This window comes from Nicotiana attenuata, unplaced genomic scaffold (genome assembly GCF_001879085.1).
Source record: "Nicotiana attenuata strain UT unplaced genomic scaffold, NIATTr2, whole genome shotgun sequence".
NCBI classification, from domain to species: Eukaryota; Viridiplantae; Streptophyta; class Magnoliopsida; order Solanales; family Solanaceae; genus Nicotiana; species Nicotiana attenuata.
In genome coordinates this window covers 2,288-27,389 of record NW_017672006.1, presented here as the reverse complement: position 1 = coordinate 27,389, position 25,102 = coordinate 2,288, and the positions used below count along the sequence as shown (strand labels likewise).

At 34.6% G+C, this 25,102-nt stretch overlaps 3 protein-coding genes across 5 annotated transcripts; 1 reads left to right on the top strand and 2 right to left on the bottom strand.

Moving 5' to 3' along the window:
• Window positions 1–1,091: 1,091 nt before the first annotated feature.
• Window positions 1,092–8,449, bottom strand: LOC109211297 (zinc finger CCCH domain-containing protein 64). 3 transcript variants are annotated; one of them, XR_002065672.1, is made up of 11 exons: window positions 8,304–8,449; window positions 7,860–8,133; window positions 6,804–6,933; window positions 6,590–6,706; window positions 5,733–5,850; window positions 4,581–5,014; window positions 4,163–4,448; window positions 2,890–2,983; window positions 2,308–2,438; window positions 1,638–1,863; window positions 1,092–1,543 (listed from the first exon to the last, which is right to left on the bottom strand). XR_002065672.1 is itself a non-coding variant. In XM_019374820.1 (10 exons), the coding sequence occupies exons 1-10, from the start codon at window positions 8,376–8,378 to the stop codon at window positions 1,735–1,737; spliced, it is 1,788 nt and encodes a 595-aa protein (XP_019230365.1). In that variant the 5' UTR covers window positions 8,379–8,449; the 3' UTR covers window positions 1,092–1,734. The 3 variants fall into 3 exon arrangements, 1 of the variants encoding a protein (XP_019230365.1); XR_002065673.1 differs by having other exon boundaries at window positions 1,659–1,863; XM_019374820.1 differs by having other exon boundaries at window positions 1,092–1,863.
• A 624-nt stretch (window positions 8,450–9,073) lies between these two features.
• On the top strand, window positions 9,074–13,198 carry LOC109211295 (carbamoyl-phosphate synthase small chain, chloroplastic). The gene is made up of 10 exons (XM_019374817.1): window positions 9,074–9,303; window positions 10,354–10,486; window positions 10,738–10,826; window positions 10,906–10,966; window positions 11,044–11,111; window positions 11,209–11,337; window positions 11,428–11,537; window positions 11,621–11,968; window positions 12,184–12,349; window positions 12,800–13,198. Exons 1-10 carry the CDS (start codon window positions 9,162–9,164, stop codon window positions 12,847–12,849), a joined length of 1,296 nt encoding a protein of 431 aa, XP_019230362.1. The 5' UTR covers window positions 9,074–9,161; the 3' UTR covers window positions 12,850–13,198.
• A 4,033-nt stretch (window positions 13,199–17,231) lies between these two features.
• LOC109211291 (cytokinin dehydrogenase 3-like) lies at window positions 17,232–21,390 on the bottom strand. The gene is made up of 5 exons (XM_019374814.1): window positions 20,737–21,390; window positions 20,100–20,227; window positions 19,222–19,479; window positions 18,398–18,666; window positions 17,232–17,613 (listed from the first exon to the last, which is right to left on the bottom strand). Exons 1-5 carry the CDS (start codon window positions 21,383–21,385, stop codon window positions 17,325–17,327), a joined length of 1,593 nt encoding a protein of 530 aa, XP_019230359.1. The 5' UTR covers window positions 21,386–21,390; the 3' UTR covers window positions 17,232–17,324.
• Window positions 21,391–25,102: the final 3,712 nt, after the last annotated feature.

Here is a 25,102-nt window from a genome sequence, read left to right as displayed (position 1 = left end):
AATCAACATACTGTAACTTGCATCCTCATCGAGCACAATGCCATCAACTTGAAAATCTCTAAATCTGCCATAGCTATCCCAATTGCCATTAAAATGTAGCATGATTGGGATTTTGGAAATGATTGCGTGTCGTTGCTGAGGTATTCTTCAATATTTTGTCGCTTTTTTGAATTTTGGATTGACAAAAAAAGACAAGAACAGAGAATCGGCAGAATTGAGTTCTACAATTTGACTTGAATTTGTTGAATATTTTGTCGCTTTTTTGATTAGTGCATTGAGGAAAAAAGTCGACAAACTGAGATTTGTAGAACTGATTTCTACAATTTGAAATTGAGCTTCTGATTTCGACGAACTGAGATTTTGATTTGTAGCGATTGTGAGAATACCGAAGAACAGAATTTGATTATAAGTTGAAGATAAAGGATTTCCGTGATATGATTTGATCTGATTTACGCCAAATCTTTTTAGAATATTCTGTTCCTGAATTTTAGCTCGACAAATTAGGAAGATTCAGCTACTATTAATTAGTATTTAATGATTGGTATAATAACTGTAGAAAAAATGTGGACAGGGCGAGTAAATTAGAAACTATGCACATTTTTGGTAATAAGGTTTCATATATGGTATAGGAAAGAAAAAATCTCTTTAATTATAGTAAATTAGTATGGTTGGATATAAATACTAGGTGCAGTAAATTTTTACCGCACGTCCATCGTCTATTGCAACTTTGGCCAATCTGAGCTAATTTATCTCTTGCAGTGCGTGCTATTTTGTAAAGTTAAATGCAACAGCCGTGCAAATTACCCAATCCTGACACAGGAAAGTAGTGACAATAAATAACAATACCGGGCTCTATGAGTCTGGTAGTTGAAATGAGTACAATCTGAATCCCTTAACGAGGATCCATTGGAGGGCAAGTCTGGTGCCAGCAGCTGCGGTAATTCCAGCTCCGATAGCGTATATTTAAGTTGTAGCAGTTAAAAGGCTCGAAGTAAACATGTTCCGCAGAGTGGCAATGACTTCTATACAACAAGATCTTAGCAGCAATTCATTCTTTTGCCTTACCAAGATTTTTAACTCCCACCAGCATGGAAAGAACTCTTGTTACACTACATAAATCTTTATTCTGGTGAACCAGTTAACATGATATCAGTTCCATCAATAAAGTTTGTAATGTTTCTAACAAATAAGAACCAAATCCGTCGGACAATAAAGTTAAAATTGCATCTTATCACAAACAGTTGCAAACAAACTCACAAGCTCATACATGATCCATTCATACATTCATACAGTGGATGGTTCTGCTCTGCGACGTTTTGTCCAACTATCTCAATAGCCTAACTGACAAGCTGAGTGTATACATATAGCATACATAAAAATTGAACTGCTATACCTCCTAGCAGCAACTTGGCCAATGTCCATTATGCAAGTAGACCAAAGTTCCACAATAGGTGCAGAATTTCTCAGTATAACACCAAATTGTTGAACTAATGTTGGTGTCTAAATATATGCAGTTACTATCCGGTGACATTTGCATCCTTTCCTGTGGCAAAAATGTTTTCAGATAATCATATCACTGTTCAACCATAATGCAAACACATGAGCTTTGAAGAACTGCAAACACTTGCAAATTATACCGAGCCAGGAGCAAAGAGAACCTCAAGGCAATGTTACGTTGTGTAAGGTGAAAAACACAAGAGGAAAAGCTCTCGTGTTGCATCTTTCTTGGATATCCTATTGATTCGGATCATATTCTTGAAATCCACTCTTGAATCTCTCGACCATTTTAATTTCTTCTTCTTTGCTATCCTTACAATTTCTCCAATCAGCTCTATCTGCCACATTTAGCAAGCCTGCCAAAACCTGTGACACATTCACACAAAACAAAGCAAATTACAGCTGTTAAAAGCATATTTTACATAAAGAAGATGCAAAGTAAGCGTCAATTAACTGTTGAAAATTTTAGCCACGAGATACATTATTAGAGTAAAGGGATGATTGCAAGGATCAACCTAAGTTAAATTTATATGGAAGTGTTTCTGCTAGAAGTATATATAAAACATTTTTCTACATGGTTAAAATCCTAACCCCCCCCCCCTTCCCTCCCAACAAATCCTTACCCAGGAGCCAACTAGTGCCTTTTCCCCCCTTTGTTAACTTGGTGACTCGAAACTCCAACCGCATAGCTGGAGGTGGAAGCCCCCCCCGCCCCACACACACACACAACCCACACACACAACCCCCAACCCTTTTTTCTTTTTCACACCAGGCTGTCCCTCCCTTGTCAGAAAAATATAAACATCTTACCTCACGACCAAATTGAGCTGGGAATTTCTCATTCTCCTCCACAACATGTGACAAAATACCACCTCCAGGAACTTCAACATAAAATAAGCTGCAACTTCTGTCAAACTGTGTCCGCAACGCTTGTCTTCCTTCTGCAGTAAGAAGAAAACACCACATGAATGTCATCTCTAGACTGAACTGCTCCCACCCTCCCACACGAGACAATCTATGACACTTAACAGACAAAACAAAACAAGCACCAGAGGAGTATTTTTAAATCCATGAGGTTTCGTCCATAACCATGCTAACCCACATTTCCAATTAGCAGAGAACAGAGGAGAAAAGGATATAATGAGAAAAACAGAGGTTTAGAATTTTGAGCATCTGCAGTGATGAGGCATTAAAGGACAACGAAGAATAGCTAAGGCTGAGGCATGAATGCAGAGTTGAGCTGCTTTTTTCCACTGTTCTGTTGTCTCTACCTTTACCAGTTTTCTTTTATTGATCAAGTACTTTACCAGTTTTCTTCTATTATCTGGTTGGGGAATGGGGGAGGGATTCTGACTCCATGGCCTTATGCAATACAGAAGTCAGTAACCATACCTTTAATTATGGTAAATTTGAATCCCAATTTTTCAGCAGCCAAGTTAAAAATATCTTGAACCAAAGATGCCCTGGACGAAGGAATAGGAACAACCTACAAGATACACAAAGAGTGGAGATTAAAATAATGGAAAATAAGAAGTAATAAAAACGAAAGAATAATGGACAAAAGAATTGTGAAAGGAGAATAACAATTACATAATTGTGCATCATTCATCAATGTTAAAAAAGGAGATTGAGCCGTTAAGGCAAGACAGCTGCAATTTGCCCCAAGGTGTACAATTAAACACATACTTCTAAAAGATGCAAGTTAAGGCATGTCTATGTTTTTAAGGCTTTGGCTCTTTCGGTGTCCTTGATGTAAGCCTCACATGACGAGCGTCAGTCACATGATCCTTGAATGGGTCTTTCTTCTTAACCACCGGTTGGGTAAATCGTACTCAAGCTTTAATCAGTTTCCACAAACAGAGCATTTTCTCTCTTCTTTTCCTTTTCAAACCAATAAGTATTTAATTCAGACAAAAGAGCACAAAGAAAGTGCATGAATATGTAAAATCTTTTGTAAAATGTGAAAAGCAAGGGCCTGTTCCATTGCCATTTAGCTTTTAATGTTTGAATGGCGTTTAATTTCCTGTGCAGCTTTTACAAGCTTTCTGGTGATTTGCTTACATTTTTCATTCAATTTGACCTCTCACTCGTACTTCAATTATAAATACTAATTCCAGTTAGGTAATGTTTGTGCCTCATGGTGTATGCCTCTCTGCGACTGATGAACGCCGACAGCTCTTTAACAAAGAACTGAATACTGAGAGAAAACGATCAAGTAATGGCACTCTATGGGAGGTTTTCTAATCAAACCCAATACTAAGGATAAGTTCTGTGTTTACTCAGAGTTCCTAAAGCCGAAGATCTCAAATAGAACAATACATGTACGAGCTGCTACGCAGCACCTTTTTCTGTCAGTACAAGCTACTGCAACACCTTATGCCCACTGAGCTATGCTTGGAAAACTGCGGTACTTGATACATAACGAAAACAAGAATTCAAGTTTGTCTGAAATATTGGTTAAACTGCTATCATATCTTAGAAAGTAGAGTGCTACTATAGCTGAAACAACAACAACAACAAGCAAAATAATTAAAATTAATTTATGCTAATAAACAAACTTTTAGCGACAGTTTCAAAGATGGTAATACAGACATATTTTATTTTTTAATAATCAGTAACACAGGCATGCATCACCGCAATACATGAAATGTAAATTTTTCCACACCTGAAGATTGGCATGACTTCCTCGTTTAAATACCCACTCGAAAAAAATTGCTTCCTTTCCTTGCTTTTTGAAGTAAGCTCTGAAGCTGTTTTGAAGACGTTCCAATTCCTTTTCACATTCTTGTGGAAGAGATAACGTATTGGGTGTATGTTCAATGGGCATAATCAGTGCATGATCTGGTAATAAAGGTCCTTTAGCAAGTGCACAGTAGTAATATTCTCCAACACTAGTGATGAGATGTGACTCAACATTCGGGCTTGACAAACAAAACCAACATTCTCTAGACCTGAAAAAAATTGAAAGTCACCACAACAGCCAGATTTATCATGTAAAGAAATAGGAAGTATTAATGAAGGCTCACAAAGTGACACACCAAAGTCATCATGAAAAAACAAGTAGTAGTTCTATAAATATCAACCTGTTAGAGCTTGCTGCACCAGACGCTGATCTGCCACCTTCTTCCTGCAAACTGTGCTTGAAGTTGCAATCGGGACCTCTTTCACATTTTCCCTTGTTGAGAAAGTCAAAACACACACCTCTTGAGTACTGCTGCATAGCTTCTTCATCATGCCTAAAGTGGCACTTCTCTCTTGGACAAGAGCCAGAAGAGACAAATTTAAAGCAGAGTCTGTCGCCATTACCATCTCCATGTTTCTGCCTTTTCTGAGATACATCATATCTCCAATACTGTGACTCAGACGTACTATCACCGGGCCTCTTCGTTGCTCCATCGGGTGGGGCTGCTTTGTCAACGTTGGTATATGGAGATAAAGTAGTGTTTGGTGGCTTTGCCCTAAGTTCAGGTTTCGACATTGTTGATGCCGGAGTGGGGGATATTGCATGAATAAATTTCTGCAAAGCATTCATGCAATAAAATGAGGATTCAAAATGATAAAAAAGAGATGAGGTAGACCTAAAATCATACAGAGAGAAGTTGTCTTTAAGAACCTATAATCTCTTGGAATGAATGCAGACTTAGCTATACGCTAAGAACACAACACAATAGAAGCAGAAGATCCATTTGCACAATATCAACTAGTTGAGATTAAGGTTTTAGTTGTCATTGTTACAGTGATATCAAGTCCAGCATTTGAAATCAGAAGTCTCTCATTTTGTGAAAGACTTGTATGCCCATTGAAGGATAAGTGTGAAATTCTAGGAAACTTCTAGTTTTTGAGATCTATTACTTACCTTCATTAATTTCTGATAATGACATTTGAAAAATTGAAAACTACATAAGAATTTTAGATCTTAAGAGTTTTACTATAGCATTTTCAGAATATGCACATAATCAACAAGTTTGACCCTAAACATTAATGAGAGAGAGAGAGAGAGAGAGAGAGAGAGAGAAGAGAGAGAGAGAGAGAGAGAGAGAGAGAGAGAGAGAGAGAGAGAGAGAGAGAGAGAGAGAGAGAGAATGTGTCTGTGTGTTAAAGGGTGACACAGCCACTGAAACTAGAGAAATAATAATGTTTGGTAAAGCATTCTCGATATGTAATAGAACTGCTTAGGAAGCAGAGATAAGTTTCAGAAGCAGGAAATTTAAATCAAATATCAAAGGTTGTAATACCTGTTTATCTTTGTTTCCAACAGAAGCTAAGCCCAGAAAGCGAGTTACGTGTGGAGCATCAACATTAGCATATGGTTGACGATCAAAGTATACACCCATAGTTCCTGCAACATGATACCTACCAGCGGTACAATTTTAGTTGGAGAAAAATTCATATCTATAGATTTATAGGGCAACAAAGTATAGATCTAAATGAAAAGTACTGGTTCATTCAAACGAAGAAAGAACTAGAAAGCAACAGAAAAAATGTTGTTCACCACCACTCCAGACATGCACACAGGATAGTGGCTGTTAGAGCATTCACATTAACAGAACATTGTGAATTCTCCGAACGAGGAAATAAATTTTAAGAAATTTTACTTAATTTTTTCAAATTGATATTCAGTAAGCTGACTGCCAAATGCTAATCCCCACAGCTTAATTTTACTTTAAGTGAAGCCTAAGTATATCAAGGATAAACACATCCGCTTGGAATGAAACTCTTGGAGAAGATTTGCTAGTTCAAGCAAGGAACTACGAAGGTCATGACACATATCACCTCAAATTAACTATGTAATGCCAGCCCAGCGTAGGTCTAAATGAAGCTTGCATTATTAATGGACAAGGAAAATAAGCAGAATCTCAAAAAAGAGTTAGTGGCAGCCTACAGTGTATACATACAATTGATTTTGTAGCACACAATTCTTTTTAATGAGAAATACAACATAGCTATTAGTTCTAAATTTTAAAGATTCAAATTTTCTTCTCAATAGGTAGCGAGGAAACGTTGAAACGAAGCTCAAGAACAAAGAACTTGATTGCCCACGAATAATATATTCAATAACTGAACTGCACTTTGTAAAAATATGATCACTTACCGAGGCTTAATCTCAGCTACTAATTCTGACACTGTGGGATCACTACCAGATGAATCAGAAATTTCAGAAGGAACATTTGATGTCACTCCATTTGTGACTCCACTGGGCCATTCATTAGTGTTTTTGATTAAGGAAATCAAAGACATTGTATGGAGTGGTCAAAAGGGGGTGTGGTGCAGAAAAAGAGGGTGATCAATATAAAACCAAAGGATATGTAAGAAATATGTCTACTGTTCCCGGATCCTCAGCTAAAGCCCTCAAAGCATCAACATCGTCTTGACTGTATGTTCCAAATTGAGCTCCAGTTGGAGATCGCCTACCAGATAAGTATGCCACAGATAACCCTAAGCATGAGTACAGTATAAATCAGATATCACATCAAACACAAAGTCTAAAAACAATGTTCAGTCATACACCTGGGGCCAAGAAAACAGTAATTCGATATGAGAGTACGAGACAACCCTAACTTCTTTAGCCTCTCTAATTCATGATAGAGACATCAGATATTACCATAAACACTTGCTCTTTGGTGAGATTCTAATCTCACAAAGCAAGCTAAACACACAATAGGAGGAATATTCCAAATTAACGGAAAACAGGTAGTTATCATGGACTAGATGCAGTTTAGAAAAAAAAATAGTAACAACAACAATTATATTAATCAATTGGTCAATCAACTAAGCCTCAAATCCCAGATCAATGGGGAAAAAAAATACACTTTTTCACGAAATTACAATGAATTGCTCAATGTTTAGATGTGCTCACAACAAGATTTCCTTTTCGATATGTTAAATTACACAATGCTTAGACATTCTCGTAACAAGCTTCAACTTTCAACTTTCAAATCTTAGGTGTCATTATTTCACACTGTATAACTTGGAAACATTGCAACTTTCCACTATCTTTAAGTCAATACAACATAGGGTTAATAGTTTAGCAGAATATGTTAAAAGGGAACATTCGATTTCCGATCTACATAATCCCTCTGGACCGATGCTCTTGATGTGGACGTGATTACCCAAGGCTAGGGGCGGATGTATTATTCATTTAACAGAACCCAATATCTTTTTACACGCAATATAGATATATATGTCATGGTAATCACAAAATGTCAATAAATATTAAGTTCTAAATTCATAATTACAAAAGTACAATAAATTGAGTAGTGAGAATATAAAAGTTGAATCCATCAAATTTAAATACTAAACCCGCCTCTGACTAAGGACATAAAATTAGTGTGCTTTCGAGGTACTACAATTAAAGTTCTTACCATGAAGCTCAAATTTTCCACTGCCTTTCAACCAAAACAAATTGTCACATACTCTAAAACCCTCCATCTTAAACCCTTGATTACTTGGGTCCTTCAATACTGCTGACAAAATTTTCGGGGACCCGACACCATAGTCCCCAATAAAGTAGGTCGGTATGGGAATTTTGGAGCTGCCTTCAATGTATCCATTGAATTCCTCAAGCCCTTCAATTGAATCCGGGAAAAATTGGCCCACGCAGAATAGAGCATCAAATGGACCAGCTGATTTGTTCACCTGAAATAGTTCAAGTTCAGCTATACAGTAAGCAGTTGATTTTTAAATCCAAAATTTAGAGTTAGTGAGCTATGAATGATTGTGTGTGTGTGTGTGTATATATATATATATATATATATATATATATATATATATATTCGAAAATAATGTGAGTAGAGAAGAAGAAGAACCGAAGAAACGCGCTTAAATAGCTGATTGAGACGGCCGAGTACGTCACCACAGAGGAGAATTCTGAGAGGAGCCATGACTGAGTAAGCTTGTGAGAGCTCTGAGAGAGAAAACGAGAGAGAATAGGCGAGTCTGGGCCAACTGTAAAGTGCACAAATAGCCGTTTTTAGAGGACTCTATTTAAAGAATAACCGAAGTTTACAATATTTTAATAATTGAGCTTTATTGCTTGGACTCTTTAAAAATGTCAGGTGTGCGTGTCAGATCCTTCTAAAATAGTATATTTTTGAAGGATTTGATACGGTAACGGCTACATATCTTAGAGAGTCTGCACAATATAGGTTTTAGTTGAATTTAGACTATGGCTGACCCTAATTACAGACTTTTTTGTTTTGATAATTCAACCTCCAAAACTTTTGATAAAAAGTTAAGTAGGTTATAGCAGTTCAAATTTCATATCCGAAGGTTTAAATAAGAAACAACAATAAGAGTATTTTAAATTTATTAAAACCGATTACAATTTAAATATTATATATTTTAAAAAATGACTAAAGTTTAGAAAGAGGTGCAAAAAGTGGCTACCAAATGTAAGAAGATGTAGGCTGGTGCAAATTTATACAACTAAATGCTACAAGGAATCGCTACCAACTAAAGGCTACCAAATAGTGAAGTTTAAAATTTTGAAATAGCACCCTTAAAATAGGCTACCTGGTGCAAATCTTACACGTAAGACTCCATTCCACTTTAACGCCCAATTAGTAAAAAGCCCACCTAACTAGGGCTCCGTTTTAATATTTTCAATTTTCCCAAATCCAGAAGCAGCAATAAGGAAGAAGAATTGTATCGTTACAGAAATCGCTATGGATTGTTCGATTAGGATTCAGAATCCATTGTCCACGACAATAACCAGCGCATTGTTTTCTAATAAAAAGTCGGCAAATTTTAGGGTTTTCACTGTTAGATGTTCTTCTAAAACCCTTTCCTCTGATGGTGCACCCTCTGGTTTGTCTTTTTTCTATCTTTATGTCAATTATCAACTGTTGAATTCTTCTTGTTTTTTTTTTTTGAATTTATTGTCCTGCAGCAAAATTATTAGAAAATATTGGAAGACATGGAGGAAGAAAGTGTGAAACATAGTCAAGGAGCTGATTGTGCTATTCTAATGTAGTAACTAGTACAGTTAGCTGCAACTGATATACATTATAAGTGATTTTGCGTGAGATGAAAGTGAGGGTGAGAAATAGTGGATGACTTTTTGTGTATATACAAACATAGTTATGTCTGCGGAAATATGGGATGACATTCTTTTGTACATTTATTGGACGCATCTGTTGGATGAATACAATAAATAGTTATTGTGCATCAATTTATACTCTTTTGTTTTCTGACTCAACTACATCCCATTTTCCTTCTGTTCTTAGTTCAAGCTCGTTTTAATCCCTCTAAATTTAAAATCTTGACATCAACTTCAAGAGATTTCGGGCAAATAAAACTAGGAATGGAAATCCTAGGTGAAATTTTATACAGAGATCTAAGAAAAGCACAGAGAAAATATTGTTTCTTTTGGTAGTAGTCAAAAAGACTTGTAATCATGCTCTTTGTATTATTCTTGGTTGAGTTATTATTGTTCTTGACACCCTATATTTCATTAAAGGTGATTGTAAAAAATATAGATGAGGAACAAAATCTTATAAAAAGCAAAATGTTAACGATTAAGTTACACCTACGGTGAAGTAACTATCTATATCTGGAAGGGATAATGGAGTTAAATATGTGAAGTGAGATATTGTTGTACTTTTCTGCATTTTGGCATCTGCTTTGTTTAGTTACTCCATAAGCTGGGACATTTTAGCCCTGTCTTGACATCTGGTTTGAGTCTGTTATCGTTCCCTTTTTTAGACTCAGTACTATTAAGTTTGTTTTTAGTATATATTGTTGTCAATTGATTTTATGAGCTCAAGGACCTTTTATTCTCCTTATTTTAGATTTGTTTCAAATTATAGAGAATATTAGAACTCTGAATGAATCAATATTTTTCTGGATGAGCTGCAGGTCTGGTTGAAAGACCATGGAAGGTAGCAGATGCTAGGCTGGTTCTCGAGGATGGTTCAATTTGGAAGGCCAAATCATTTGGTGCTTCTGGAACCCAAGTTGGAGAAGTTGTTTTTAATACATCTTTAACTGGGTAACACAAATTCTTTTGCTTACGAATTTATGAAACATTACGTTCATAACGGATAAGTTATTTACTAAATTGTCGTAGCTACCTGTATTCTGAATGCTTGATGTACCTCATAGATTTATTTGGAGCATGCAGAAAAAATAATGATTTATTTGCTCTCTACTTTCTTTTCTTTCTTCTTTGATGCTTTTTTCTTTTTTCAAATTGTTCTTGGTGTCTAATTTACTAGCTATTTGTATTTCCTGATATTGCAGGTATCAGGAGATCCTTACTGATCCCAGTTATGCGGGCCAGTTTGTCTTGATGACAAACCCTCATATTGGGAATACTGGGGTCAATTTTGGTGCGTGTAGAGTTTTCTTCATGACTAACTGTTACTTTTGTTTGAATAATTTTTTGACTCTTGGAATTTCTCTGGGCAGGCGATGAAGAATCGATGCAGTGCTTTCTTGCAGGATTAGTCATTAGAAGTTTAAGTATCAGGTTTGGTCTCTATGCCTGCTTTTCAAATCAGTCATCAAACATATGATGTTTACTGTTTTCTGTTGCGTATTTCTCAGCACCTCAAATTGGAGATGCAAAGAGACACTTGATGAGTATTTGGCTAAAAGGAACATCATGGGTATATGTAAGTCCTCTACGTCCTGTACAAGACTACTTCTCACTTCCATGTAAACCGAGGAATTCAATATCTCTGATCATTTAGCTGTACTACCGTGTAACAGATGATGTAGACACTCGCGCAATAACGCGAAGATTGAGACAAGACGGAAGCCTCATTGGAGTCCTGAGCACGGAAAATTCAAAAACTGATGAAGAACTTCTCAAAATGTCTCGTACATGGGACATTGTGGGTAAGTTACTGTCCTTGTTTCTTCCTGATTTTGGAAATTTATTTATTTTGAATGGAAATTTTTTTATTATTAACATATTACGTTATGCAGGTGTGGATTTAATCAGTGGTGTTTCATGCAAATCTCCTTATGAATGGGTTGATAGAACAGCCTCAGATTGGGATTTTAATGATAATGGAAGAAATAAAGAAACTTTTAATGTCAGTATAGTTAGAGTTTATTAGATTCTGGAAAAAAAAAATTTGTTGTGGTAACTAATATCTTGTCCATCTGGTGGATGAAGGTTGTTGCATATGATTTTGGAATCAAGCATAATATACTTCGGCGCTTAGCATCCTATGGCTGTAAAATCACTGTTGTTCCTTCAACATGGCCAGCGTCCGAAACTCTAAAGATGAAACCTGACGGGGTTCTCTTCAGCAATGGGCCAGGAGATCCCTCTGCAGTTCCCTATGCAGTTGAAGCGGTAAAAGAACTTATTGGAAAAATTCCTGTTTTTGGCATTTGTATGGGTCACCAGTTACTTGGTCAAGCATTGGGGGGTAAGACATTCAAAATGAAATTTGGTCATCATGGAGGAAACCATCCAGTTCGAAACCTTCGAAATGGCTGCGTCGAGATCAGTGCTCAGGTATGTTAAACAGCAAACTCTAGCTGAATAGTGATTTCTGTAAATTTCCAAATTTTCCATATAATTACACCTCAGTTCATGAATGTTTACTTCCCTTTATAAGTACTACCTTCGACACATAGTGATGAGAGTCTAGTTTTTCAGTTTAAATTAGAGCTGTTAGTACTTCAGATTTCTAACATTTTAAAATCTTGGTGACTCTCCGTATGCTGCAGAATCACAACTATGCCGTTGACCCTGAGTCTCTTCCAGAAGGTGTAGAGGTGACTCATGTAAATTTAAATGATGGAAGTTGTGCTGGTCTTGCCTCCTCTAAAATGAAGCTGATGTCACTTCAATACCATCCCGAAGCATCTCCAGGACCTCATGATTCAGATCCTGGTAAACATATCCTGACTCGATCTCCTCTTACACAAAAAACGTCGGCCAATTTGTTCATTGGTTGTCTTTAGCTGTTAACTTTTAACAAATATAGCTGTACATATGAGGATTTACGAAGACAATTAAGTACAATCTGGAGAATAATGATTTCACATGGTCAATCATTTCTACAAAAGAAAATTTCTGAACAACTACTTTATTTTTTATTAATCCCAAGTTAGGATTCTGCTGTCTAATTCAATTAAGAAATCTACTTTATTTCCAGCTGGTCTTGTGTTCATGATCACTCTCTCATATTTCAATTTCCATTGGAACTTTTGAGACAAATAGAATGATAAAAGAGTCAAAAAATTCATAAGAGTAAACCATGATTTGCTTGCATCTGAGTGCAGCTACTTGAATCAAGCCATAATTATGTCAAAATTCTCATTGTATCCTTTACTTGGGCAGTATTTGGGGAATTTATACAACTTATGAAGCAAGAAAAAGTGAAGGCATAAGCCAATTTCCCCAGAAGAGCCTGAAGCAACTGTCGTGTTTGAAGGAACCACATTCCGGAAAAGAGAATTTCGATGAGACTTTGCCATCATCAAGTGAGAGCAATCTGTCGTGCTGCACCTCTTCTTGCTATAAATCAAGTCAGAGCAATCTGTCGAGCTGCACCTCTTTGCAATTATATCGATGGATATATATGGTTCTAATTTTTGTTCAAGTAAAGGTTGCGCCTTTATCTAAGTCTTAAGACATATTACTAAATATTTGGTTTGTGTAGTAGTACTCTGTGGTTTGGTACTTGTAATAATACACTTTTTTCCATCTTAAACAAAGATTCACTTAGCTTCTGATTAAGTTGCTCTTGTGGTTTGAGGAACTACTAGGATAGTGCTCCTTTATCCTTAATAGATGTCTCAGGTTCGAGTGTTGGCTATGACGTAGCCTTTGTTAGGTAGCGCTTTATTCCCTGCGTGGAAATTAAGTTGAATCCCAGTGCGGGTACCAAAACCGGGTTGGAAACTTTTAAAAAAAGAAAACTACTGGGATAGTGCTGGCTTGTTTCTTGCAGGACGTTTTATATTTGTTATCAACATCATACCATAGATGCCTCTCTTTTACGGGAGTTTTTCTTACCTACACTATAGTAGGAACTTATTAATTTATTTTCTCATAGGTTTTGTAGTTTTCAAGAAGTATCTAGATTTTTCTTACAAATTGTATATTTTCCCCCCTTAAAAGGCTCTCATCCCATTATTAATACCTTGAATTAAGGGATTCAATTATATCCTTTCCCTTTTTCACACTTCTCCTCATTTCATGCATCCTAATTTTTTCAGTACGCAGATCTCATCTTCTCTCTCTCTTCGATAGTTGCAAGTCTTCAACAAAAAGATGGTAATGTTGCTTCAGTTGTCGAATCATTTTGGTTGGAACCTTCAAATACTACTATATATTTTATGTTTCTATTATCCTTATAATATTAGAAAGTTATCCCTAATCTAACAAATCCAATAACACATATCTGCTTTCCATAATAGAAACCAAAAAATAAAAATATCTTTGCAATAAAAATCTATACACACGGCATAGAATGTCATGCGATGACAAAAAAATTCTTTTGCTAAAAGTTTCTTCAACAATTCAAAAATCGTTGAACTCTAGCAAAACTATTACTAAAATGATAATGGCTCATACACAATTCAAATGTGAAATTGGCCACAAACTTACAATTGCTCATCACCGTCTACAATTATCATACATTTGTGATATAATTTATGCAACACCTATGATACAAATACAATTATGATACAAAATTGATACAATTCTAATCTTTATCTTCTTCAAGTTTCAATCATAACTATAAACTTAAACTGATACAATATTGTATTATAATTGTATTCGTACTGTATCCGATATTATTTTATATATTGATGTATCGGATACAAGTTAAATACAATTTTGATACAATTGTGATACAATTACAAATCTGATACAATTATCATACAATCGTGATACAATTCAGACACTTCTTCTTCGAGTTTCAATATGAAATTTTACCCAAAAACAACTCTAAACTTAACCAATCTTTGTCAAAATTGAGATATAAACTCCAAGTTATATTCTCAATTATTTGCTAGAACACCCAATCCAAACAATTCACAAATTCGTAAAACCCAAATGTTGAATTCAAAGCTGCGAAGCTTTTCAATGGTTGTCAATTGAGATCTCTTTGCTACTGCAATTTCAGAGATAATGTCGATGAATTTGTGTGAATAGGATGAGATTTGGGTTGATTTGTATGAAAGAGAGAAATATTTCAAAATCTTTTTGAAAATGGGATGAAAATATGATTTTAGGGGCTTTGTATAACTGATATACATGAGAGAGAGGGAGAGGGGGCTGACGTGGGGGAGGGGGAAGGGAAGGGTTGTATCAGTTACTCCTAATTTTAAGGATATTCTCTTTATTAAGGTTTTGTATATAAATAGTAATTATAGATAGAGAATATAATTTTTAAGGAACCTAAAGAAAAATGGTAAATAAATTTCTAAAATAGTATAGCTAGGTAAATTTCCCCTCTTTTATGGCACAAACGATGCAAGAATGTGTATTTGGTGCGTTGGATATAAAAATAGAGTATAGTTTGGTGCGCTCTCTAGCGGATTTGCACAAATAGCCACTTTTGTGGCATTTTGGCTACTTTTCAAAACTAGACCAGTAAAAAGGAAAAGGGAAAAAAGTAACTTAAAAAATATTTAATAAAAAGAAAATAAAAGTATTGCAAACAATAGTATCTTTTTATTTTTTCTTTGCTTCACCCAGCTCGGGAGAGTTAATAAAAAGATGTTGCAAATAATAAAATTTTAACTTGTTTAACAATAGTATCTTTTTATTTTTTCTTTGATCAATTACAAGGAATTATTAGTTGCTTACAAGGACAATTTATGCATTAACCCTTTCTAAAATTTCTACGTCCTATTTTTTGCTTTAAATAAGATGATTATTATTTGAGAAGTTAATTTAACTGTTTCAAGTATTGCTCTTTGAATCTTGTTGTTCTTTCTAGAAGAATAGAATAATTTTAGTGTTTCCAGATACATAATAGAAATAATATATTAGAAAAAACAAAAACAAAAAGAAACTTAAGAAGAAAAAAAAACCTGGAAAAAAGAACCATTAAAGATTCTGGTGAGATGAACATAATTCGTTCGCCATTAATTAATTAGAGATTTCGGATACGAGTGATATGAATTTAAAAAAAAAAAAATCCCAAAAATCTGCACTTACTTCAACTGTTAATTTAGCAGCCTTTTGCCTTTCATAACAATCCAACATTCTGCCTGCTTATTCCCAACATAATCATTAATCTAAACTCATATTCTTTAATCCTTTCTCATCACACAATATTTAAACTTAATCCTAACTACTGATCTTTAATTACCTCAACTAATTCGGATTCACATTCTTTTATTCACGATGCGTGACATTTATTAAAAGGAAAAAAGTACTTTCTACCAGAAATTTTTTCGCTAACACTAAAGTTTTAATTAGTTTTATTCGGAGGCGGATCCAGGATTTAAATTTATGGGTTCAGTTTTAATATTTTTAACATTGAACCTATTATTTTTTTAAAATTATGGGTTCATATCTATTATTTTACAATTTTAATAAATTTTTACATACAAATTTTTATTCCGCGTCAAAGTTATGGGTTCAGTTGAACTTCGTCCCGTCTGTATAGACTCATCCTGTCCTGCTTAACTTTTCTTCGAATTTTTTTATTTAGTTAAACTTGACGAATTTAAACAGTAAAACAAGTTGATTTTAATTTACCTCGCCTCTGGATTATTTCACTTTTAATTTTCAAAAATAAGTTCTTCCGTCCTGCTACGTTACCATATGCTTTACTTCTCTCTATAGTTTTTTTTTTTAAAAAAAAATTATATTTTACCTTTTCCACAGCTTCTCAATATATCAAATATAAGAAAAAAAAATTTACAACCATAAAGTTCAGAAGAAGAAGAATAAAAGCTTTATATTCATCATAGTTGCCTCGTGAGAAAGTTCTATTTCATCATCATTGTCGAATTCTCTTTAGAAAAGTGTCCATTTAACTAGGTTACCTTTTTATCTTTATCTTTTTCTTTTGGTTGGGGGGGGGGGGGTAGGGATCTAGGGTGGTACTTTAGAAAAAATTTCCACTTTGCTTAACCTTGCATAAATTTTGAAAGATTTAGTACAATCCAAAAGATAATTAAAGGTATTTTTCTTATAATACTGATATTCGGCTCAACTATGCGTACCTCGACTAATTCTATCATGTACCAGCGACCTTCAGTGGCAGAGGCAAAATTTTTGATAAGGGATTCGAAAAAAAAAGTTAAAAAATTAAAAGAGATTATGGCTGAGGGAATTGAACTAGTGACCTTACAAAGATTTTGAACCCCTTTGGCTACTGAGCTATGGTCTTCAATTAAGTTAAAGGGATTCAAAATATAATATATAGAGGTACAAAACAGTTTTTTCCGTATATATACAATGTAATTTTCTGGCGAAGGGTGTTTGGGTGGACCCCCTTCCGCCCTTCTAAATCCGCCCCTGATGACCTCCCACCCAAAGGCAAACCTATGTATTGAGTTTAGGGGCCAACCGGACCCCCTTTACTTCGGGAAAAGTTATTGATATATATGGATTTATATATTGAAATAGTCATATATTTTGCTCGGAGCCTTTATGATAAAAAATCTGATGAAGGTACCGGTTGAGTAATCCATTCATGTGCTCTGCCATTTTTAAGTCCCGGGTCTGTCTCTGCTCCTACCAATATAAGTATATATATCGAATAATTCTATCCATCAAAACTTGAGATATATCATACATCATGAACTTAAACAATCAAGAACTTGATTATATTAAAATCTTTCTAACTCAACACACTAAGTACATGCCCATGTCTATCCTACCACTAAAAAAAAAAAAATTAATTAAAAATTCTTTGTCCTGGTGATAGAATCATTTTTGGATCAAATTGACTTTTTCTTTGTTGAAAAATATTCCACTTTTTGCCAAAATGTTTTATCCAATCCTCTTTTGTTTTATAATGTGGAAGATACTGCTTTATCTTGAGGCCAGCTTTATCACAGTAATTCAAGATTTCTTCATTTTGTTCATCCAATATTTTCCAGTCATTGAATCCACTTGAATGCAATAGCCCCACACAGTAAAATGTCTCCTCTTCTGGTATCACTGCTGACATCCTCTCATCCCATCTGCATTAAAAAAAAAAATTAATTTCTATGCATTAACTATCAAATTATTTAAAAGATAAAGTAGAATTTGTAAATTACCTACTAAACTGAAATGTAACCTTCTATATTATAACAAGCTAAAATAATACTAATAGTGTAAAATTTAATGAGTCGGTGAATATAAGTTAATTATCCTTTTTTTTTTAAATGATACTCCCTCTATCCAATTTTATGTGACATATTTTTCTTGTTAGCTTTATTACATTGCTGTCGTATATTTAAGACTACAAACTCTAAAAAAAAATCTGAAACAACTCTGATCCAGTCAAATGCCTTCACATAGAATGAAAAAGCGTTTTTTTTTTTTCCGAATTTTCCACTCAGTGTTCGATTCATGCATTGGGCCGTACTAAGTCCGAGGTCGAGCTGGAAAGTCTCACATTAAGGACTCGTTTGGTATGAGGGATAAGGGATAATTAATCCCGGGATTAAATTTGAGATGAGTTTATCTCATGTTTGGTTGAGATAAAATCGTGGCATAATTATAATCCGGGATAATTAATCATGGAATAACTTGTTTCCCAGCTAAATGACCCCTAAGGGGTAAATAAGCGCTCCGTGAATTTATACCTTGAGCTAAAACCCGAGACATCTGGTTAAAGATGAAGGAGTTCTTACCACTTCATCACAACCTTGATTGGTCATGAAGAGCGCAATATTACAACTAATTATCTCTATATTAAAAGAGGGGGGATGGGGGGTGGGGTGGGGGGTAAGAGGGAGAAAAGAAAGTTTTTAGGAGTACTTTTTTCTGCTTGTTGGGTAGACAAGGATAGGTCCTGTTGTCTTGTTTTGTCTGAGAATAATGTCCACAAAAACACTAGCATTGAAATCCATGATACTTGATTTTGGTACAAAGAGATTGAGCCATGGATGTGGAACATCCCATTGTCCTTTTGATTGTAGCTCTAACTCTCCTCTTCTTACTCTATTCAAAAAATCCACAAATGTGACATCTTTCTTGAAGATAAATCCAGGCAAAAAGTTCAATCCTTTTACCAACCTTTTTAATTCCTGCATAAAAAAATTAGAGTAATTATTGTATGATTTATTCAAATTAGTTTTACTACATTGGTAAGAAAATTGTCTAAATCTTTCTTGGTCAGGCAGCTGATGCACAAAGCATCTCGCATTCACGGAGAGTATCGGGAAGGGCTACAACTCTAGGGTGTGTGAAAACAACCTACCCTAATCCAAGTATTAATGGTTATTCCACGACTCGAAAGTGTGACATATTAGTCACACGGGGACAACTTAACCGTTGTTCCAAGGCTTCTGTTCTGTCTAATCTTTCTTGGTGTTTCTAAATAATTAAGGGGTTATAGAAATAGTTTAACTTATGTGAACGGACGATAAATATCTTTTTTGCACTTTTAGGTAAATGTGACCTGCAATGATAGGAAACTATATCTAGATTTTAATTAAATCTAGTTTGGCAACATAGTAAATGTGGTAAAATAACATGCTATAATCAATTAAAATATACTAATAACATAAAATAATTTTGCAATATCAGTATATATAAGTTAAATCATTATAAAAATAATTCCAATAGTAATTAATTAGTACCTCATCAATAGTATTAGCAGTCTGATCATCATAGTACTTGACCATTTCTAGGCAATAAATAATGCCATTTTGGGATAATAAGGAAGCTATTTTGATCTGATTAGAAGGTGAGAAAAATGAAGATCTCCAATTATTTAGAGAGCTTTGTTCCATCATTAGAGATCCTTCAACATAATCCAGGCCATCAACTGAAATCAAATGTTCTTGGTCTTTTGTGAATTTTGAGAAATCTGCATATAGCATTCTCACCCATTTCACCTATAAGAAAAATAAAAATAAAATCGTGTCACTTATAAGATAATTACAGGTAAATCGTTATGATAAACATTAATAATAGATGAGATGGTAAAGATGATATTTAATATGCAATCACATGTTAAAATATACTAAGGGCAGCCTGGTGCAGTAAGCTCCCGCTATGCGCGGAATCCGAGGAAGGATCGGACCACAAGGGTCTATTGTAGACAGCCTTACTCTGTATTTTTGCAAGAGGCTGTTTCCACAGGTCGAACGCGTGACCTCCCGGATAGTGTAAAAAAAATTCTAGCTACTTGTCAATCAAGGCGGATTTAGGCCGTTTTTACGGGTATACGTGAATCCATGATCTTTCCCACAAATTAGGTATTTTATGCATATATTATGTGAAATTGACCTAATATAATCTTTTGGCCCTCATGCTCTAAAAATGTTGAATTGTCACCTAGTTGAATGATTGAGTTACTTCTCCAAAAGGTATACGGATCGACTCTCACTTAGTACCTTTTTCTTACTTTTTTAATGATGCACCCGTGTTCTAAAAATTTTAGATCCACCTATGTTGTCAGTGTATATAACTAAAATCCAGTTAGAAAATCTTTAAATATGTATATAGTACTTACTCTTGTTGGTGCTTTGTCTAAGACAATTCTTGCCCTGGTTATTATTCCAAACTGTCCCAAACCTCCTAAAACTGCAAAGAACAGTTCTGAATTCTTGTATTTGGAGCAAGTCACAAATTCCCCTTTACCTGAAACCAAACATGAGAAGAAAAATTAAAGTTATAAACAATTATTTAATTATGTTATCATTAACATCATGCAAAAATATATTATATATTTCCCAAATTGTGTGATTAAGGAAATTATAAACTAGACCTGCCACTTGCAATTAAGTATAGATTTTTCTATCTTATTTTAATATAAGGTGAATCTTACCTACAAGATCTTCCAGGTGGAAAAGTAGACATCACAACCTATCAATGAATACTAGGCACATCCTTTTACATGTTAAAAAGAAAAAAATTATATCTGTATAAAACTTTTTTCTAAAAGAATCTTACTTTGTTAGGCCCCAAATGTGACATGTTTCCAACCTTAACTAAGTTTTGATAGTGACTATCTCCCCACATTTTTTATGTACTTACAATACTTTTCATCAAAATATAATACCCCCAAAAACAAAAAAATTAAACCTTTCATTGATACTATTGGACTGTAAGTTTTGATAGTCGTATAATTTGAATAGAAGAAAATGTACCTGTAATAACGTCCATTTCATAAACATTACTAATTTGAGGACCATGTCGGAAAGTTTGGCCACTAATTCCTGCATTAGAGAGAGTACCACCAACAGTGAGGTACAAGTAATCAGTCCACGAGACAGGCGAAAGCCCATGCTCGAGGGTAGCACGAAGAACATCAATCCATAACTGTTCGCCTCCTACATCAGCGTAAAACCCTAAAGAAGAATCCCAAGAAACCCTAATTCTATAACTTTCATTTTTATTATTATTGTTGTTGTTGTTATTATTATTCAAAGAATTCATTTCCACAACAACACCATTTTGTGCCATGGCTTGTCCCCTAATGGAATGGCCATGACCTCTTGCTGCTATATGAAAAGGGGTAGAAAGACCATAGGAAAATTTAATTAACTCAACTATATCATTAATAGAAGAAGGATAAAGAACAGCAGCTGGGATTTCTTGAACAATTTTCCCAAAATCCGTGGAAGTTTCACTAATGGAATCTGAATTTGTACTAAGTTTAGAAGCTATATCAAGGGAAAGAATTTCATAAGGAATAGAAGGATTATTCCATGGCTTTAACTTTCCTATAATAGACATTAAACGACTAATAATGAAGAAAATAATGAAGTTATAACTAGGAGAAAGAAGCTTAGACATTTTAATATAGGAAAAGAAGTAAGAAGAGAAGAAGTAGGTGATTTTAGAGTTGGGATATGAGGGTATATATAGAGGGGGTGGGGGTGGGGGTGGGGGTGGGGGGTGGGATAATATTTGCATGCAAATGAAGAGTTAGAAATCTTGGAGGGCATAGTACAAAGATTCAGAAGATCTTTGAAAAATATTACAAGGGAGGAGAGAAAATTCTATGAAAGATACGAAAGGACAAGACTTTTTATGATTATTGCTCTTTTGCCTTTATGTTTCTAAACGTCATAACTTTCTCATGGGATGAAGGATTAGAATTAGATCAAAATTCACCTCTTTCATGTGTTATAGTATTGTCGTTGCATGATCAAACCAAGATTCCCTAATGCCACCCATGTGTGCGCGTGTTAGTGAGACAACACTGTACTCGGAGGCGAGTTTAGAATTTAAATTGGATCGGCTTAATATTTATGTTCTTATTGTTAGATCATGTATTAATGATGCAAATAATATACATGTGCAGGAAATCAAGTTCAAGAAGTAAAGAAGACTGCTAGAATGGTTCATGATGTACAAGGAAAGAAATCAATCAGCATGTGATCAGCAAATCTGGATTGGTCTCGTAAATCTGGGCGAAATATATCTAATCAACGAATCAATCAACAATAACAATGATTAGTTGAGCTGGAAAAAATCAAATAAGCCTTGGCCAAAGGCACGAATCATGGGCAGAATCACGGAAGACTAAAGGATACGAGGAGATCTGGGAAGCGACCACAATTGGAAGATCCAACAATCAAGGAGAAATTAAGTGAAGCAATCCTCTGCTAAAGGAAAGCAATCAAGAGAAGCAATGACTCATTCCTTATTCTTGGAAAGAATCAATTCTTTCCAAGGATCAAATCTCTTGGGTTGTCAAGCCTCTACCTTCCATCAAAGTATTTATACACCCTTGTAAACCCTAGCTTAGACATACTTTGATCAAACCAAATCACTCTCTTTATTCTACTGCAAACAAGCATTGTAGTTCACTAAGATCTGCTGTGTAACAAGTCAGGGATAGAAAGAGAGCACACAACTGGTGAGGCATTGTATCAAAAACGAGTGCTAGAGAAACTGAGCGATATACACCACATCTGTACTCGGAAGGAACTCATTTACTGAAGAGAACTCCCTTGCAATCCAAGGGGACTGGATTAGGATTCACATTGAATCCGAACCAGTATTAAAATTCCGGTGTTTTTAATTCCTGCAATTATTTTCTGCATTTTACTTTCCGTTACCATATCTGCTAAATTATCATATTCAGCCGACTACTCAAGTTTTAAGTCAACTTATAAGCAATTAATTTGAAGTATTTACAATTCACCACCCCTCTTGTACTTTCACTTATTACTAAATTTATTTGCCTCGCTTCCTTCATTTTGTACTCCACCATACAAGCCACACTCCCGTCTTATCTCGTATATCTTCATTTTTAATCCTATCTCTCCTAGTATACATGCACATCTGTCTTAGAATCCTCATTTCCGCTACTTTCATCTTCTTAACATAAGAGGTCTTGATCGGTCAACACTCTCCCCACATGACATAGCCGGTCACCACTCTGTAGAATTTATCTTTAAGTCTTGGTAGCACATTCTTATTGCATAGATGTAAGCCTCTTTTTATCTATCTGCTCCAACACAATGAGTGACATCTTTGTCAATCTTCCTATTGCCTTGAATTATAGACCCAAGATACTTGAAACTTCCTCTCTTGGGGATAATTTGTATGTTCAGCTTCACTTCAATGCCAACCTCCTGAGTGGCATCACTAAACTTGCACTCCTATTATTCTATTTTAATCCTGCTCAGCCTGAAACTTTTAGACTCTAGGGTCTGCCTCCAAATCTCCAGTCTAGTATTAACCCCGCCTTACATCTCGTCAATCAGTACTATGTTATCTGTAAATAACATGCATCGAAGTACATCCTCTCTAATGTGATGCATCAACTCATCCATCATAAAGGCAAATAAGAATTGCATCAAAGTACATCCCCTCTAATGTGACACGGCAACTCATCCATCATCAAGGCAAATAAGAACGGACTGAGTGTCGATCCTCGGTAAACCCACCACGGTTGGAAAGTATCCCGAGTCCCCTCTCACCGTCGCTTATTCAGATCTTGGCCCCATCGTACATGTCCGTAATTGTCCTAATATGTGTGACAGGTACACCTAGTTGTGTGAAACCATGGTAGGTAAATATGTTTAAAAAGAATAAGATATATCTAAAATCATATGAAAGGAAGTTATCCCAAAACTAAAAATTGCAATCTCTTGGAATCAATATATGCAATATCGTCCTAGTGAAAAATAGAGCACGATAGAATAAAAAGATTAAATTAAAAGCACTAAAATTTTAGTCATAGTAATACGTGTATTAGTCTGAAACGGACTTAAATGATGTAACATGAATAACTGAGTTCATATAATTAACTCGTTCTTACTTGAAATTGAAATGTATCGTTATAGTAGCTAAAGCATTATAATTTTGTTGAGTGAATTTAAGTTATACATTAACAATATGAAAAAAATTACGCGATAAGCTTACTTCTAATGATAAAGAAAGCTTCCTTGAAAAGTGGAGTTTCTAATCTTAAAAATAAAGTGAATTACCTACTATAATAAGTAAATATCATTAACATGCTAGTGTGAAATATTTTACAATAATTGTGTATGTAACTTTGTTCAGTATAAAAGTCTCTGAGTTTACGCGGTCTTTGCTTCCAATATTAAGAAACAATAGTCATAATTGGGTCTACATAAAAAGTACATATTTCTCAAATTATCCATTCAATATCTAATGCAATCTTCATATATCTTTGGTTTAATTGGATAAAAATATTGATAGGCATAATACATTTGAAAAAATATTCTACAAATTAACAGCTGACAATGAGAAGGGAAATCTACTGGAAAGTAAGAGGAAACATCAATATGATTTTTTTCCCCTCATTCTAAGATCTTATTTGTAGGTATTGTTGGTAACATATCAATCTGAAAAGTCAATTCCAAAGTATAATTACCACAACTCTGTCTTGTCCATTTCAATATAGATTTCATCACTTTCAACTTGATCCTATCTTTTACTTTAATTTCCCTTTCTATTCTTCTTTTTTTCCTTCTTGTCAGTTTCTTTGATCATGTGTATGCATGTTCTATATTTATTTCACACTATTATAGGACAAATTCATAGTAAGTAACACCAAGTATAGTTTCGTAGAAGAATTATAGCCAGCAAACACTATTTTAAAAAAAAAAAAAAAAATTAGCTATGAAGTTTGACGCTAATATGTCACTAAATCGCTCGTAGCTAATAAAATTTTTGATAATTAATCGCTAAATCGGATTTTTTTTGTTTAACTACAGAATTTGCCCGTCACTAATTTTTTTTTTAGTAGTGAAATTAATGACTCGTTAGTCCAATTACTTAAGTTTATGGGTTCGGCCGATTGTTCATTTGGTATGTTGAAAGTTATTTTCATGAGAAAGTCATTTTTCTGGTATTCATTGATCATAAAAAAAAAAAATCCATTAAAAGGGAAATACTTATCTCACTTAACTATGTGTGAAAGTCACTTTTTAATAATTAACTTAACCTTTAGTTAAGTATTCGACTGATTGTGCATTTGGCATGACGAGAGTTATTTTCATGAGGAAGTCATTTTTTTGGTATTCATTGATC

Coding starts and splice junctions, on each gene's coding strand:
- LOC109211297 (XM_019374820.1), bottom strand. CDS start 8,378: ATGGCTCCTCTCAGAATTCTCCTCTGTGGTGACGTACTCGGCCGTCTC. Junction 4,449..4,580: donor GGTGCAGCAAGCTCTAACAG/GTTGATATTTAT, acceptor AATTTTTTTCAG/GTCTAGAGAATGTTGGTTTT. Junction 1,864..2,307: donor CAGCTCAATTTGGTCGTGAG/GTAAGATGTTTA, acceptor AATGTGTCACAG/GTTTTGGCAGGCTTGCTAAA.
- LOC109211295 (XM_019374817.1), top strand. CDS start 9,162: ATGGATTGTTCGATTAGGATTCAGAATCCATTGTCCACGACAATAACC. Junction 10,827..10,905: donor GAATACTGGGGTCAATTTTG/GTGCGTGTAGAG, acceptor TTCTCTGGGCAG/GCGATGAAGAATCGATGCAG. Junction 10,967..11,043: donor ATTAGAAGTTTAAGTATCAG/GTTTGGTCTCTA, acceptor CGTATTTCTCAG/CACCTCAAATTGGAGATGCA.
- LOC109211291 (XM_019374814.1), bottom strand. CDS start 21,385: ATGTCTAAGCTTCTTTCTCCTAGTTATAACTTCATTATTTTCTTCATT. Junction 18,667..19,221: donor CTGCTAATACTATTGATGAG/GTACTAATTAAT, acceptor TTTTTTATGCAG/GAATTAAAAAGGTTGGTAAA. Junction 17,614..18,397: donor TACCCAACAAGCAGAAAAAA/GTACTCCTAAAA, acceptor TTTTTAATGCAG/ATGGGATGAGAGGATGTCAG.